Source organism: Neolamprologus multifasciatus, chromosome 15 (assembly GCF_963576455.1).
Source record: "Neolamprologus multifasciatus chromosome 15, fNeoMul1.2, whole genome shotgun sequence".
In the NCBI taxonomy this organism is placed as follows: Eukaryota; Metazoa; Chordata; class Actinopteri; order Cichliformes; family Cichlidae; genus Neolamprologus; species Neolamprologus multifasciatus.
In genome coordinates, this window is record NC_140453.1 from 27,331,684 (window position 1) to 27,349,721 (window position 18,038).

General features: G+C 41.8%; 1 protein-coding gene across 3 annotated transcripts; it reads left to right on the top strand.

Moving 5' to 3' along the window:
* Nucleotides 1-35: 35 nt before the first annotated feature.
* Nucleotides 36-14,759, top strand: xrcc3 (X-ray repair complementing 3). 3 transcript variants are annotated; one of them, XM_085133959.1, is made up of 7 exons: nt 36-210; nt 5,398-5,535; nt 5,619-5,816; nt 9,452-9,606; nt 9,674-9,886; nt 9,951-10,003; nt 10,089-14,759. In XM_085133959.1, exons 1-7 carry the CDS (start codon nt 156-158, stop codon nt 10,318-10,320), a joined length of 1,044 nt encoding a protein of 347 aa, XP_084990085.1. In that variant the 5' UTR covers nt 36-155; the 3' UTR covers nt 10,321-14,759. The 3 variants fall into 3 exon arrangements, with proteins under 3 accessions (XP_084990085.1, XP_084990086.1, XP_084990087.1); XM_085133960.1 differs by having other exon boundaries at nt 9,966-10,003; XM_085133961.1 differs by lacking the exon at nt 9,951-10,003 and having other exon boundaries at nt 10,089-10,312.
* Nucleotides 14,760-18,038: the final 3,279 nt, after the last annotated feature.

Consider the following 18,038-nt stretch of genomic DNA (forward strand, 5'->3'; position numbering starts at 1 on the left):
ACCCAGAAATAACCTCGCTCCTCCCCCCAGACTGTGTTGAACGGTACCACCCGGCGCCGCCTGATGACGTTTCTCGTTCGGCGGGTTATTTTCGATGCAGTGGCGCTTTTGATGTAAACAAACACACAGTCGGACGGACGGAGGTCAGCAGCGGGATGAACTGCGACCAACTACTGCTCCACCCGCGGGTCAGCGCTGCCCTAAAGAGAGGTAACAGCATCGAGCTCATCTGATGTTATTAATCTGCAGTTATTCAAACTATTCTGGATTTAACAGGGAGCCAGTGAGGGGAAGCCAATATAGGAGAAATATGGTCTCTCTGTTAGTGATGGGTCGTTCGCGAACGAAATGGCTCTTAGAGCCGGGTCCTTATCGCGAGCCGTCACGTTTTTTTTTGTTTTGTTTTTTTTTTCTTTTTTCTGCTTCACTCAGCACGAGCCTTGTGCTTTACGCTGGGCAGAGGGGGGAGGGGCGGTAGTTACACTCAGTAGCACAGGAACAGAGCCAGAGGGAGAGAAAGAAAGCCAGGGACAACAACGTCACATTAGAAAGGTATAGTAATCATCCACAACTATTTTCAGTTGCAGATGATAAAGGATTCAGAAAGTTTATTCATGCGGGCCCATATGACAGAGAATATGCATGTTATTTTTGTTTTCATATTTTAATTTATATTTAATTGTGTTGTGGTTTGCAGGGTTTTGTGTTGTTTCACTTTAAATTTGTAAAAGATATAAGCTGAAAATTTAAATAGTTAAAAGTTGAAATGTGAATAGTTGATTTTTGTATTATATGATATATTTATTACATTTTATGTGGAGTGAATAAATAAAAGTATATTTACGGTGGCCCCTAGAGACAAAGCACATACAAACTTCAAATCACGTACGAACTCTGAAGCACGTACAAACTCCAAAACACGTAAAAACACGTACAAACTCCAAAACACGTAAAAACTCCAAAACATGTAAAAACACGTACAAACTCAGAAGCACATAAAAACTCAAAACACGTACAAAAGTCAACAGAAGTGCTCCAGAATGCTAGGCGCAGTGTTGAGCTTTTGTTACCTAGTAGCTACACAAGCCAGCAAGTACCAACGACCGGATTTGGTGTGTGGTAGTAACAGGTAAATGAATATTGTTTTTAAATTATTTGAATATATATGAGTGCCTGTGTATAAATACACAAACATGCTTTCAATTGTGTAATTTAAGTGATCTAGTAGCTCTGCTTTGGAAGTTCAGTTCATGCTAGAAATGTGTTTTGGAGTTTGTACGTGTTTTGTCTCTAGGGGCCATCGCATATATTTATATATAAACATATATAAATAAAACCACTTTTTTTACGTTAGTAATTCCTTTTGTGCATAATTTAATATTATTGTTAATAATAAATTAATTAAAGCAACAAAACAACCTGAAGAGCCGGTTCGGAGCCGAAAGAGCCGGCTCTTTTTAGTGAGCCGAACCGAAAGAGCCGGGTCTCTAAAAAGAGCCGGAAATCCCATCACTACTCTCTGTATAGTTTTTTCTCTCTCTTTTTAAACTTTTATTTACAGGCAGGGCTGGACTGGGACAAAAAATCGGCTGGGCATTTTGACTAGAGACCCCCCCCCCCCCCCCCCCCCCCCAGGTATTATAGAAAAAGCCATAAAGCCTTTGAATGAAAACAGACGCTGTTGTGACAGTGATGTACACTGTCTTGTTGGTATATGTATGATTTCTATACATTTTACGTCAGATAACAACTTTGGTTGTAGGCTTCAGATAATTAATAAAAGCGAGACATTTTAAATGAGAATAAGAACGTATTTCTTTGTGCCCTGTGCCCCCCTTTCCCTGTTAATGCGCTACCTGGCCCCCTGGCAAAACTTTGCTAGACCCGCCCCTGCACAGTTACCAGCTGTCAGCGTAAAAAAGGATCCTGGTGTTATTTGTCTCTCAGAAACAGTTCATAACTTCCCTTCAACTCATTCATGTCACCTAAAAGGTAAACCTGTTTCTCAATCACCTGTTCAGCTCTGATGATTCAGTAAGGACATCTCCTGGTTTGATCTTCATGTTTCCCTCTCGCCACATATACAAACCGATATCATGACCAGCAGCTTTTACAGTTGTGGCTCCAGCAAACATCAGCTGATACTAGAAATTAATATTAAATAAATTCTAACAACAGCTGATCAAGCTTAAACGTGCAGCTGTTGTTTAACGTGACATCCACTGGTTTCTTCTTTCTGGCGCAAAGTGGGCGATAAACAAATAAGAGAGAAAAGCTGATCAGCTGATCATTGATCAGTTTCATGATTGAAGTAGCAACAGGAGAGGGAGGGGGACAGAATGAGAGGAGAGGAGAAGAGGCAGCTGTGCAGCGTAAAGACAGAATAAATCCAGCTTTGTGTCTTTTTCCATTCTATCTGAAGTACGGGACAAACTGTGTTCCTTTTCAGTTCAATACTAAACACTAGGGGTGCAACGATACTCGTATCGATATTGAACCGTTCGATACAGTGCTTTCGGTTCGGTACGCATATGTATCGAACAATAAAACATTTTTAATTTATTTTATCAACTTTCCTTCTGACGATGCTGTCTGTGTTGAGCACTCAGTGAATCTGCGCTCGACAGTGCAGCCTAGGCGGAGTAGTCGAACGCAGATTCACTGAGCGCAGGGCAAGCTAGCGCGACAGAAGTTGAGCTCTCCTTGCAACATGGAAAATTGAACCTCCCCCACCGTCATTCAGATCTGGCGTTTGGAACTATTTTTGGTTTTCATGTGACGTATGACCCTGAAGGTAAGCGTGTCATGGACTAAAGTAAAACAGTATGTTGGATGTGCCAGCAATGCTCAATTACATGGGTGGGAACTAGTGTGTTAGCGCAGTTAGCTCGTTAACATGTTGGCCGTCCAGCCCCACGCACGGGGCGATCCGCGGTAGCTAGTTAACGGAGATTTGCCGTGTTGTGGCGTTAACGTCATTTCAACGAGATTAACACTGACAGCACTAGTGGGAACACAACGAATATGACTGCACATTTACGCCGACATCATCCTAGTGCAAAGACAAGTGGAAGCAGACAAAAACAACAAGCACGCATGCTACAAACTTTACCCGAGTCATTTAGACAGCCGTTAGCACATGATTCTCCTTATGGGGACCTGATATGTTTAATATGCTGCTGAGAATATAGCCCAGAAGAAGCGTATAGTATAGCGTTTATTTCGGAAAGAGCCATTTCTCTGTAATAAACTCTCTTTTCCAAAGATGAGTGATTCCTCAATCAGATACAGGGCTCACAAAATTTTTCCAGTCGGGCTACCAAAAAATCTATCTCTGCCCTGCCCGTTGGGCTATCATAGGAAGGAAAAATATATGTCAATGTTTTTGCATTCTTTCGGAAATGTAGCTGGGTAATTATGTCATTGGCATCGGTGAGCCACTGTCAATATGTGACATATTGAAATCGCGTTTGAATTTGCGCTTGTTTTTTGCTTTCACTTTGCAATCGCGCGAACTGTGTATAGAGAGCGACAGCACTGATTGGTGAGTGACGATAATTTGCGCACCAATTCCTCTGACATCGTCTTATCAATCGTTAGCTTACTATGCAAACATGACAAGTGAAATCTCCCGCATCAAGCTTAAACATGTGAGAAGTTGATCGCAGTGGTTGCAGGAGGTGAGCTGGCTTCAAACAAATGATGAACGCACAGAGATGTGGTGCAGAATGTGCCGTGAAAATTTAATAAATGACAAATTAAAAAGGCATGAACATTTTTTTTTTGTATCAAAAAAATATCGAACTGTGACACCAAAGTATCGAACCGAACCGAACCGTGAATTTTGTGTATCGTTGCACCCCTACTAAACACGTAATATTTTTTCTCAATGCAGGACGATTCCGTCTTTTTACAGGACTGTTGGCAACTCTACTAACTAACCTTATGAATAAAATAAAGTTCACTATCAGTAACATCATAGCACCTACCCAGCTGTATAGAAACTCCGTCATGTTAGCTAGCATGCAGTACGAGTAATTGTAACTGACTGAAAAGTCAGCACAACGAAAATAAACTCTACCTAAACTTGGTTTATATCTGACCCAGATAGACTGCAAGTCATAACTTCTTACCTGAAGTTCAGTTCACCTGACACTTGGACCTGCGTCTGCCTCGGGTCTCTTCTTCTCCTGCCTCCCCTTTCTCTCATCCACCTGCTGGCCTCCACCACTTGCTAATGTTACTGAATTTGTGGAAGCTCTGCGATAGCCACCACCAAACAACTGAGTTATTTTTACACACCGGCCAGCATCTGGCCAATCCACCACCTTTCATTGTTTATACCGTTACCAAAAAATAAATAAAAAATCATCGGCCCATAAAAACGAAAAATCACATCGGCCCACCGGACAAATGCCCGGTATGCCCGGTGGCCAGTCCAGCTATGTTTAAAGGTCAGTACAAAGTAGAATTAAAACAGTATTACATTGAAGGTGTTGTACTTAAAGAAATTGTAAACCACAAACAAACAAACGACCATTTTTCAGAACCTACAATACGCATACGCTAAGGGGAGAGGTTTAACTGATTAAGCCAAAGAGTAAAGAGATTGGAGGATCTTTATTTTTTCACATACAACCATAGCCTTTATAGCTTTGGGGTTAGTAGAATTCTTAATTGAATTTAGATATTATAAAAGCTCATAGGAGTATACATAAAAGGAGGGATGTCTCCCTAAACATTTGGATTTGTGAATATGAAATTTAGCCTTTAAGATTAACAAGTTAATTATATATCTGTTATCAATGTTGAATTGTCTTTAGTTTTTGTGGAGCCCAAATAATACATATTTTCAGAACAGTGCAAATCCTTTAAATACATGTTCTGAGATAAAAACACATCTCTGCCAGAAGTCATACCAACAACAGTTTGTATTGGAGATGCCAGTGGCCTGTGGTATGAAGGGATATTAGTGTTTATTCTTATAAAGCATACAAACCACTGAAGGTATAGACCCAAATGCTTTAATATAATTGTCATGATGATGAGTCATGAGGCCATAAGAAGATCATTTGTAACCTTCACTAAAGCTGTTTCTGTGCTGTGATAAGCTCTGAAACCTGACTGAAACTCTTCAAATAAGCCATTCCTCTGCAGATGATCTGTTAGCTGTTTGACAACTACTCTTTCAAGAATGTTTAAGATGAAAGGAAGGTCAGAGGTTGGCCTGTAATTAGCTGGGACAGCTGGCTCTTTTTAAGAATCCATTCAGATTATTACAGATTAGACAGTGAACACCAAAGATTCAGAGATGTGATGAATTGCTTGGACTTCCTTTTTTGTGTGTGGTTGTTTCCATTGTTTCCGTGGTAACCACTTGTGCTTCTCCTGCTGCAGTTCAGCTAAAGTCTGTGCAGGATGTGGTCTGTGCTTCTGCTCCAGACCTGCAGAGACTCACCGGTTTGTCCAACTCTGATGTCCAGCAGCTGATCACTGCTGCCGCTGCCGTCTGCAGAAGGCACCCTCCATTCACAGGTCAGGAGAAGAGTCTTACTGGACATACTGTGTGATGTGATATCATGCATTAACCAAGTGTGTGTGTATGTGTATGTGTTCAGCACAGCAGCTGCAGCACGGCGTGTCTGGCGCCCAGCTCAGGCTCGGCTGTCCAGTTCTGGACCGCCTTTTGAGGGGCGGTTTGCCTGTGGGGGGCATCACTGAGCTGGCTGGAGAGAGTGGCACCGGCAAGACTCAGGTGGGCCTGCAGCTCAGCCTCTCGGTGCAGTACCCAGCAGAGCACGGAGGGCTGGGAGCAGGTCAGTGAACGCACCATGATTTTGCCAATCAGTAGGTTTGTGATACATTCAGTGAAAAGGTTGTGGCTAAGCAGCTTACAGCAGTTTTGGATAAACACAATATTCTTGACAAATTTCAGTCTGGCTTACGCAGAGCTCTTTCTACTGAAACAGCCCTTCTTAGAGTCTCCAGTGACATTTTGATGCAAAACGATGCAGGAAAATGTTCTGTTCTGCTGATGTTGGACCTCACCTTGGCCTTTGATGCAGCTTACCATCACGTTCTGCTTGAAAGGCTGAAATATTGGGTCGGTGTATCTGGATCTGCCAGTGGTTCTCCTCATATCTGTATGAATGATACTTTTCTGTGGCAGTTTCTAAGTACTTCCCTCACCTATGGTGTGCCACAAGATTCTGTATTGGGGCCTTTATTGTTTTTAATATATCTACTTCCTCTCCAGCATATTTTGAGCCCCTTTGAGGACATTTGCTACCACTGCTATGCAAATGACATCCAGTTATACTTTTTGTTTTTAAGCCCCAAGATATTTGAATCTGAATTCCTCGTATGTGCTCCTGACAGACATGTACCTAAGATAATGAATGCTTTTGGTCCCCTTTCGACATTTGTGAAGTCAGCTATCAGGAACCTTCATTTGCTCCCTGTTAAATCCAGAATTGAATTCAAAATCCTGTTCCTCACATACAAGGTCTTAAATAATCAGGTCCCGTCTTATCTTAATGACCTTATAGGACCATATCACCCCATTAGAGCACTTCGCTCTCGCACTGCAGGCTTACTTGTTGTTCCTAGAGTATTTAAAAGTAGAATGGGTGGGAGAGCCTTCAGTTTTCAGGCCCCTCTTCTGTGGAACCAGCTTCCAGTTTGGATTTGGGAGACAGACACTTTCTCTACTTTTAAGATTAGGCTTAAAACATTCCTGTTGGCTAACTATATGTTAGGGCTGGACCAGGTGACCCTGAATCCTCCCTTAGTTATGCTGCAATAGGCATAGGCTGCTGGGGGACTCCCATGATGCATTGAATTTTTCGTTTTCAGTCACCTTTCTCACTCACTATATGTTAATAGACCTCTCTGCATTGAATCATACTTGTTATTAATTTCTGTCTCTCTTCTACAGCATGTCTTTTATCCTGTCTTCCTTCTCTCACCCCAACCGGTCGCAGCAGATGGCCACACGTCCCTGAGCCTGGTTCTGCCGGAGGTTTCTTCCTGTTAAAAGGAAGTTTTTCCTTCCCATTGTCGCCAAAGTGCTTGCTCATAGGGGGTCATTTTATTGCTGGGTTTTTCTCTGTATGTATTATTGTAGGGTCTACCTTGCAATCAATGTTCCCTCTAATTTTCCACGTGTCTGATCGAACACACAAACTCCCTGAGCGATCCCTTGGACCACTGTGAGCGACATCACACGTGTGCACTGTGGTCACACCAGCGTTTACATTTATGTTAGACTACTTTTAATTAACTGCTTTAGCCCATTTACAATGAAAATGTAAAAAAAAAAAAATCTAGTCATTGACCTGTGTAGTATGTTAACACTATTGGAAGTAAAAAATAACTTGAACTTGAATTTCGCAAACACAGCTTTCTTTTCTTTCTTTCTTTTTTCTTTTTTATAAAGCTTTGACTTATTATGAGTCTGTGGTCTGGGAGAGAGTCCTTTAACTCTCTGTCTGCAAAATATAGTACATAATGACCAATGCTGGGCCATTAATTATATAGTTACTTCTTCAAAAAAGTAACTGAGTTAGGCAAACAACAACGTTTATTGCAGCTATTTTTTTTTTTTAAACGCAGCCAAGGCGTTTTTTAAACAAACGTTTCAAACTATTTACAGAAAAATCAGCTGTTCTGCATCAAATCTGATGCCACACAAATCATTTGTGCCACTCCAAAAAATAATTTCTGTCCACTATAAGATAAAGGAGAACAACAGCCTGATACCTGCAGGCCTGACAACAGGAGATGTATTACTCCTGTAACACCTGTAACATTCAGCAGTTGCCTCATTGTTCTGACACACACAACAAAACTATTGACTACACTACACACTAACTACACAGGATTTGCACTAAACGTCGCAAATCTCTCACATCTCAAAACACCGCCGTCACTCCTAAATCTTTCCCTCGTTTCTTAACAACTAGATGCCACGTTGCCATATGATTTTTTGATTGGTTGACACGGTACTTTTTTCGACGAATAGGAAAGGGAGAGGGGGGTAGGGTTTGTTTTTGCTCACAGGCAGAGAGTGTTTTCGAGCCTTTTTTCGTATAAAACACAGTTTTTACCGTTTCTTCCCGCAGTAAATATAAACAACGATAGTATTCAGGAAGAAAACCAAACATTGCATATATTTTTATCATAACTATGGTTTTACGTGGCCTATCAACTCAATTTAAAAACTAGTATAAAGTCCACACTTTTTCCGTCAATTGTTCCGTCTGTCCTGCTCACATCTCCAATGGTTGTACACCTTGTCATTAACGTGGCTTCACTCCACATCAGCCACGCCGCTTTGCTAGCTAAAACAGCATATAAGGACGCTGTCATAGCCTGTCAACGACGTTGATTAGCTGCGTATGTGCGAATGTGAATCGCATTATTGGCTGGACTATGAGATAAGATAGCATCGTTCTAATCCCATATGGGAGCAGCCAGTCACTTACTGACTAACACTGCAAAACATAATTGTCAAAGTATTAAGTTTAATTTCAATTCAGGTTAGATTTTTTTGTGCACAGCAGTGCGCAATTGCGCACGTGCGCAGCTTAGAGGGCACATTGTTTACAATATAAATCGCCTTGAGGCGACTGTTGTTGTGATTTGGTGCTATATAAATAAAATTGAATTGAATAATTTTTGACCTACCTCTCACTTTGGATGTTCATGTCAAATCTCTGGTTTGGTCTTGGTTTTATCACTTAAGAAACATTGCTAAATTAAGCCCTATTGTATCTCGCACTGAACTGGAGATTGTTATACATGCATTCATTTCATCATGATTAGACTACTGTAATTCACTGTTTACATGTCTAAGCAAAAACTCCTTGGAGCATCTGACGATTGTTCAAAATGCTGCAGCAAGGCTTCTGGCCAGATCATCAAAGTACTCACATGTGACACCGTTGCTAATACTGTTGCACTGCCTCCCCATTAAATTCAGAGTCCATTTTAAGATTCTGATTCTGACCTTCATGGACAAGCACCAGCTTGCATCATTGAACTTTTACAGCCCTATGTCCCTAGCAGGTCCCTGAGGTCATGTGATCAAGCCCTACTTGTTATTCAGCATACAAGGCTGAGAACTAAGGGAGACAGAGCTTTTACCACTGTGGCTCCCAGACCGTGGAACTCTCTCCTACTGAGCTTAAGATTTGTGGACTCGGTAGTCTCTTTTAAATAACAACTAAAAACACATCTTTTTAAAATTGCATTTTGTTAACTTTTGTCTGTTTTTGTTTTATACTTAATCTCTGTGTGAAGCACTTTGTAATCTTTTATCTAGAAAGGTGCTATATAAATAAAAATTTACTTACTTACTTTACCTGATCAATGACCTGCTGATTTGTAAGTTAATAAATAACCTCTGATATGTTACATTCATTATTTGTGTGTTCGTTGTTGGTTCCAGGTGCGTTGTATGTCTGCACTGAGGACTCATTTCCCATTAAGCGTCTGCACCAGCTGATTGGCGAGCAAGTCTGTCTGCGTTCTGACGTTCCTGCGGACCTTGTAAGCAGTCTTTGCTTCAGCGACCACGTTTACATTGAGCATGCCGCGGACCTGGTAAGTGTGATCATGCGACATCTGTTCAGACCCTGTTACAACCCATAACTTCTTGCTCTGTCCTCAGGATTCCCTCCTGGTGTGCCTAACACGCCGCGCCCGCCTCCTACTGACACGCGGTCTGGTGCGCCTAATCGTGGTCGACTCAGTGGCAGCGCTGTTCAGGTCCGAGTTCCAGGCCGATGATTGGCTAGAGAGGAACAGACAGCTACTCACCTTCTCCTCCATGCTGCATCACCTGAGTCAGGAGTTCAGCACACCTGTGCTCTGCATCAACCAGGTAACACCATCCAGGTAGCACACCAGAGTTCAGTCTCTTATCTCTGACCACTAATCAGTGACAGGTGTTTGTTTTCCAGGTAACAGATGTTTTCAGCCAATCACACAACAGTATGGGGTAAATCAGATATCTTCTTTATGAGCTGATCACATTTTGACCTTTGACCTCAGAACCACTTCAGCGTAAATTTCCTCCTACTCAGGCCTTCGCTGTCCACCGTGTCTCCTGCTCTTGGGTTGGCGTGGGCCAATCAGGTGATGGTTCGGCTGATGATGAGCCGTCTCCAAGGAACAGTCGTCCGTGGTGACCAGAGCAGTGCTCTCCGCAGGTTGGAGGTGGTGTTTGCGCCTCACCTGGCACGTGACGGACAAAACGCTGCCGTGTGGAGAGAGGGGCTCAGAGGAGTTGAGAGCTGGGCTTCAAATAGAAAATAAACTTTATTAAACAGCATCAGTAGCATCAGATTATTAAAGAGTGATCACACTGTTTCCTGACTGTTCTGAAGGTTGTGGACACTGATGCATTGACTGGGGGTCAGACAGGTGTGTTAGTGGCCTCATATCTCTTTGATCTGGACAGAATGAGCTGGGAGGTCCAGACTGATACATGATCCTGATTTTGCTGTGCAGGTGGACTCTGGTCTGTTCAGGAGCCTATGATTCGGTTCTGGTTGACCCGCTAAAGTGGATTCACATTATTTTAAGACTGAACCTTTTTTTTTTTTTGATCAAGGTCTTTTTATTGAACAAAAAATTGCTTCCAACAACAATTACGGCAATATTAAGAAACAGTCGTGCCCCCCCCACCCACCCACCCATCCAGAACAGTGTAACTAAAACCCAGCCAGAGAGGAAAGAAGAGATAAAATAAAATAAAATTACAGATACAAAGTAAATAATAAAATAAATGAACAACAGTAAGGGAAAAAAAACAAGCAAAAAAAACAAAAAACAACAACAAAAAAAACCCCACTCACACGCACATTAAGCAATAGTATCCAGACTTAATCTTTCAAAGTAAGTAAGAAAAGGTTGCCATGTGTCATAAAAACTCTGAACCGAACCTTTTACAGTGTAGCGGATCTTTTCCAGCTGAGTATAATACATCCTTAACCCATTGCCCATATACAGGTGGAAGTGGCTCTTTCCATTTCAATAATATCATTCTACGGGCCAAAAGAGTGCAAAAGGCCAGAAGATCAGAGTGTGATTTGGAAAGACTGGCATCACAAGGCGTCACCCCAAAAATAGCTATAAACGGGCAGGGTGCAATTGGAACACCAAATATGTTGGACATGGTTTCAAATATGCTTTTCCAAAAGCTACCCAGTTTTGGATATGCCCAGAACATGTGAAATAGGGAAGCAGGCTCTCGTTTGCACCTGTCACATGTGGGGTCAAACCCATCCTTGATTTTGCTCAGTCTAGTTTTAGACCAATGGAGACGGTGAACCACCTTGAACTGAATCACCACATGCTTAAGGCAAATAGATGACGAAGAAATTCTATTGATTATCTTATGCCAAGTCTCATCTGCAATCTGTTGGCCAAGATCACTTCCCCATCGTTCCCTAAGTGATTGCAATGTGGACAGCCTAAAATTACTTAACAGCTCATAAACATCACTTATAACCCGCTTGGCATTTGGTTTAAAATCAAAAATATCATCCAAAAGGGATGGAGGTGGACAGGACGGAAAGCAGTCAGTATTAGAAGCAACAAAATTCCTGAGTTGTAGATACCTGAAAAGGTGTGACTGAGGGATCTTGAACTTGTTCACCAGCTGTTCAAATGAGGAAAAGATATTGTCCGTGAAAAGAGCAGTCATTGATGTTATTCCAAGCTTTGTCCATATGTTAAATGCCTTGTCCGTTAAGGATGGGGGAGAACATGCAATGTCTATGCGGTGGTGCATTAAGAGAGAGTTCAGTCTGTTTAAAGTGCCTTCTGAGCTGATACCATAATTTCAGTGAGTGGACAACAAGAGGATTCGTGGTGAAGCTGGAGATCGGTCTGGCACACAGCAAAGACATCAGGGAGGATTGACTCACCGACAGCTGCTCCAGTGTTACCAGTGTTATGATGATAAATTATCATGGTCTTTTATCCAGTACAATAATGCCCTTATATTAGCTGCCCAGTAATAAAACAAAACATTTGGGAGTGCTAAGCCTCCTGCGCTCCGCGGTCTTTGTAATACACTCTGTTTCAGCCTAGGTGGTTTTTTGTTCCAAATAAAGGAGGAGATTTGACTATTTAGATTATTAAAAAATGACTTAGTTAAAAAAATTGGAAGACACTGAAAAAGATATAGAAATTTAGGAAATATAGTCATCTTAATGATATTTAATCTACCACCCAGCGAAAGAGGCAAGGACTCCCACTTTCCAAAATCCTCTTTTAGCTTAGACAATAAAGGAAGATAATTAGTTTTATACAAGTCTCTATGGTTCTGCGTAATCCAAATGCCCAAGTATTTGAACTTGTTATAGCTGAGTTTGAAAGGTGCTAAAATAGACGAAAGTTCCCCAGTTATTGTACCTAAAGGCATTGCCTCGCTTTTCCCGAAATTCACCTTATATCCGGAAATTGTCCCGAATTCCTTAAGTACATCTAAAAGTTTAGGGAGGCTATTTGAAGGGTTGGAAATAAACAAGAGCATGTCGTCGGCATAAAGAGAGACTTTATGCTCGATATCCCCACAACGTATTCCCTCAACCTCAACACAGTGTCTCAGAGCAATAGCTAGCGGTTCAATTGCAATGGCAAAAAGGAGAGGTGACAAAGGGCACCCCTGTCGTGTGCCACGCTGAAGCTGAAAAAAGGGGGACAGACTATTGTTGGTCCGAATGGCCGCTACAGGGTCACAGTACAATACTTTTATCCAGGATACAAAATTACTCCCGAGGCCAAATTTTTCAAGCGTATGGAAAAGAAAGTCCCATCTCACCCAATCAAACGCTTTCTCAGCATCAAGCGAAATAACAGTTTCCGATACATTACCTTTGACATGGCTATAGATTATATTTAATAAACGTCTAATTAAAAAAAGAGTACCTGTTTTTGATAAAGCCTGTCTGATCGGGTGAGATAATGGAGGGCAGATGTTTCTCTAAACGGCGGGCCAACACTTTAGCAAGGATTTTGGTGTCCGTGTTCAGCAAAGATATTGGACGGTATGAGCCACAATCTAAATGATCCTTATCCTTTTTTAGAATTAGGGAGATCACTGCTTGACGCACTGTTGGAGGCAAGGATTGTGAGAGGAAAGATTCTTCAAAAGTCGATTTTAACAATGGATTCAATTGGTTAGAAAACTTCTTAAAAAAATTAGAAGGATACCCGTCGGGGCCAGGTGATTTTCCAGACTGCATACTCCGTATGGCCATTTCAATTCCAGCATTGGAGATGGGCTCCTCCAAACTGGTGGCCGCATCGTCTCCTAAGGAAGGGATATCAAGTTTCTCAAAGAAATTTTCTAGTGTCAGGTCATCCTTAGCTGGGGGGGAGCTGTATAAAGTCTGATAGTATTTAAAAAAACTATTATTTATACCTTGGTTATCCGTGCACCTTATTCCCTGGTCATTCCGGATCTCAGGGATAGCTTGATTAGCTGTTCTTTGTCGTAGCTGATGAGCTAGCAGCTTGCCTGTTTTTTCTCCATGTTCATACGAGTAGCTACGCAACTTCGAAATTAGATACTCAGCCTGTTTTGTAGATATAAGATTATATTCAGTTTGTAATTTCAGCCTACGTTTATATAATACCGGATCAGGGTAATGGCTATATACAGTGTCTAGTTTAGTAATTTCGTCAGCTAATTGAGAGAGTCGCTCTGTATCCCTCTTCTTTGCACAAAATGAGATTATCTGGGCTCTCAGATATGCTTTTAGGGATTCCCAAACAGTTGATGGTGACATCTCTGGAGTTTGATTGATAGCAAGAAAGAAATCTATTTGAGACCTAATATAATTGACAAACTCTTCGTCTGCTAACAATACTGGATTGAACCTCCATGGCCGATAGAGTAGGCATTGGGAATACGCATTGAAAGAACAACAGGTGAATGATCTGAAATCACCATGGCCTTGTGATCACAGTCTGTTACTAAAGGGAGGAGTTTTTTGTCCAGAAAGAAATAATCTATACGAGTATATGTTTTATGGACATTAGAAAAAAAACAATATTGACTTGAATTTGGGTTACGAAATCTCCATACATCAGCTAACCTGTAGTTATGAAGAAAACGCTGTATAACGTGCTGATTTTGAAACAGGCGTGCTTTTGTGCGAGCTGCGGTCCATAGCAGATAATGAGCAATTTAGGTCCCCACCAAGAATAATATTATGTGTTGCCATGTTGGGAAGCCGTGCAAAGACGTTAGTGAAAAAACTATGATCGTCCCAGTTAGGGGCATAGACATTCGCTAAAATCAAGGGGAAACCATATAAATGTCCTACAACTACAACAAAACGGCCTGCAGGGTCTTCATCTACAGTTGTGGCTATAAATAGTAAAGTTTTGCTTATCAATATTGCTGTCCCCCGAGCTTTAGAATTAAATTTAGAGTGATATATCTGGCCTACCCATCCAGACTTGATTCGAAGATGATCAGAGGTACGCAGATGCATTTCCTGGAGAAATGCTATATCCGTTCTAAGTCGTTGTAAATGAGTAATAACCTTTTTCCGCTTGACTGGATGGTTAAGTGATTTTACATTCCAGCTTACAAAATTTACCACCCAATCACTAAATAATCGCGCTGTACTCATTCCTGCTCAAATAGTAAAATATGAAAGCTCCAGATGCACGACACGCATGGGGAAAGAGGAAAGAGAGGGGAAGAAAAAAAAAAGAGAAAAAAACAACAACAACACAGTGATAAGTAAAATAAACATATCTGGCTGAAGCCCAAACCAAGAACACGATGAGCAATTACTCCAGATTGAACATGGTGACTGCCAAACCCCCTGCAAACAGATCCACACATATAGCCTAGTGCTTGTTTGGGTTACTATAAGCCAGACCCTTAGGCTCCCGCTGGCCGCTTGACATAACATATCCTACAAAAATAAAAGACAATAAATAAAAAAAGAAAGAAAAAAAATACATATACATATATATATATATATATATACACACACACACACACACACATATATACGTATATATATATATATATATATATACACACATACATATATACATACATATACAGTGGGGCAAAAAAGTATTTAGTCAGCCACCGATTGTGCAAGTTCCCCCACTTAAAATGATGACAGAGGTCAGTAATTTGCACCAGAGGTACACTTCAACTGTGAGAGACAGAATGTGAAAAAAAAATCCATGAATTCACATGGTAGGATTTGTAAAGAATTTATTCATAAATCAGGGTGGAAAATAAGTATTTGGTCACCTCAAACAAGGAAAATCCCTGGCTCTCACAGACCTGTAACGTCTTCTGTAAGAAGCTTTTCTGTCCCCCACTCGTTACCTGTATGAATGGCACCTGTTTGACCTCATCATCTGTATAAAAGACACCTGTCCACAGCCTCAACCAGTCAGACTCCAAACTCCGCCATGGCTAAGACCAAAGAGCTTTCGAAGGACACCAGGAAAAGAATTGTAGACCTGCACCAGACTGGGAAGAGTGAATCTACAATAGGCAAGCAGCTTGGTGTGAAAAAATAAGCAGAGTAATAAGCAGAGTCATGTACAATAAGCAGAGTCATGTACACTCAGCCATAACTGAGACAACCAACCGTAGCACTGATCTTAGGCCCGGCGCTCCCACATAGAGCATCAGGCGCAGCCTCCTCAAACGTTGATAATATGTTCTTTAACATATTCCATTGCCTTCGCCGCATCCAGAAATTCTTTCTCCTCCCCGTTGTGCGTGATACAAAGTCGCGCTGGGAACCTGATCCCAAAACGGATACCTTCCTGCTCACTGAGAAGTTTCCGGACTTCTGTAAAAGCAGCCCGAGCTCGGGCCACCGAGGTCGTAAAATCCAGGAATATTGCAATTGGTTGTCCATTGAACCTCAGCGGAGCTTGGGTCCTGGCACGGCGTAGAATTTCCACACAGTCCTGGTAGTAATGAAGCTTGGCTATGATGGCCCGCGGGTTACCACCCGGCCTTCTTGGGGCCAGACTCCTGTGTGAGCGATCGACAATAACATCTTTATCCATACCCAGCGCTTGACGTAGTAGCGCGGATACGGCCGTGGTGGAGCTCGAATCTGGGCCCTCCGGGACCCCTATGATACGGATATTAGATCTCCGCATCCTGCCTTCCATGTCATCACATTTATCTTTCAGGTCAGATAGCTCCTTCCTCAAAGTCTTCACTGTAGATTGCAAGGTGACCACCTCATCGCTCCACATTGACAGCCCGTCCTCTGCTTCTTTCACTGTGGCCTTAACTCCATCCATTTCAGCGCGCGCTGCCGCCGTATTGTTAGCAATCTCATTTCTCACTTCTTGCACTTCAGCCCTAATGTTATCAAAATCTTCTTTCAGTGCATTCCTGAGTTCTTCTTTTAACACCACGCTGATATCGTCTTTGATGGATTGAAGAAGCTCCAATTTCAGGGCATCAGTGTCCACAAAGCGCCCATCGCTCTGCTGAGCCTGTTCCTCAGTGGTCGCTGAGCCGGGCGCCGCCCTTGGGCCACCATTGGTATTCTCGCCCGAGGATGCGCCGGGCCTAGCCGCTGTTCCTCCGGTGTACTTGTATTTCCTTAGGTTAGATGCCATTTTGTCACAAATGAAGCTTTAATATGGTATATAAAACTGTTAGCTTCCCCTGTGACATAAAATGAGACTTTGTAGGTTGAAAAAAAACTATTTCTGAAACTTGGTTAGCGGGAGCCTTCAGAAACACGTCCTACTCCATTGCTGGCTCGCTAGCACCCCCTGACTGAACCTTTTAAATGTCATTTGACATGATTTAGTGACTGAACATATTTAACAGGAAGTGTAATCAGATTACAGCAGAAATAGAAACAATGTCTGCAGCAGCCTGAAAGTTTTGTCAGCCTGATCGTTAAGCAGGCATTCACATCAGCTTCCAGCTGTGACTCGTTTATCCCATTAAATATGTTACTGCTTTGAGGATCCAGTTTTAAATCTTGTTACGTGTCTCGATGGTTTGGCGCTGCATTCCTGCGGCCTGTGAAACAGCTAATCTTGGATGTTTCTTGATCCAGGCTAAAAACAATATTCAATGTTGACTTAGTAACTTTTATGTACTTTTTCAGCTGAGGTTTTTAAATGTGCTATAGAAGTAACCTTTTGACTTGACATGAATGTCCTAAGTAAAAAAAATATGCTTTTTGTTGAGGACCAACAGTGATGCTGTGTATGAGAAACTCTACTTTCTAAAGAAGCTCGAGTCCTTTAATGTGTGCAGCAGGATGTTGGAGATGTTCTACCAGTCTGTGGCAGCAAGCGCCGTTTACTGTGCTGAAGGGCAGCATCAGTGCAGAGATGCAGCTGGATCAACAAACGAATCCACAAGACTGCAAGCATCATTGGTCAGAATTTGGAAGCGTTTGAGTCGGGGAGGGTCAGAGAGGTCACAGAACAAATTGCTCTCTATCATGGAGAGCCCATCACCCCCACAGTAGAGCTCGTCCTCCGTCAGACTGATTCAACCTCACTGTCTATGCTATCACGTGTGAACAGGTGTTTCTTAATTGATCCAAACATTTCATTCATTTTGTAGTTTGAAAACCAAAACCGTCAGACTATTGCCTCGCACGGATCTTTGTCGGAGCCTATCCTCTCGCCATCCTTTTCCTGCGCCTGCACAGTTTCACTGCCATAACAACAGGAAACCAACCCAATCTTTCAACATAAAAGAAGCAAGAGCGTATCCCGGTGTTGTGGCAAAAAGTGGATTGCCTGCCAAAAACTGATTTCCAATGTTTGCGTGTGTTTTTTTTTTTATGTGTAATATCGTTACGTTGCTAAAAAGTCTTTGGTGAACAGGTATTACAAAGTGGTTATATATAAAATTTAAAAATTACCTGTTTCTCAAGTATCTTTGTGACTGTGTTATTGCACTTACATTATAATCAATCAGCTCCCTTTTGTCCACTTACAATATATTTACAGAACTATTTTTGCATTTGTTGCAATTTCAGCTG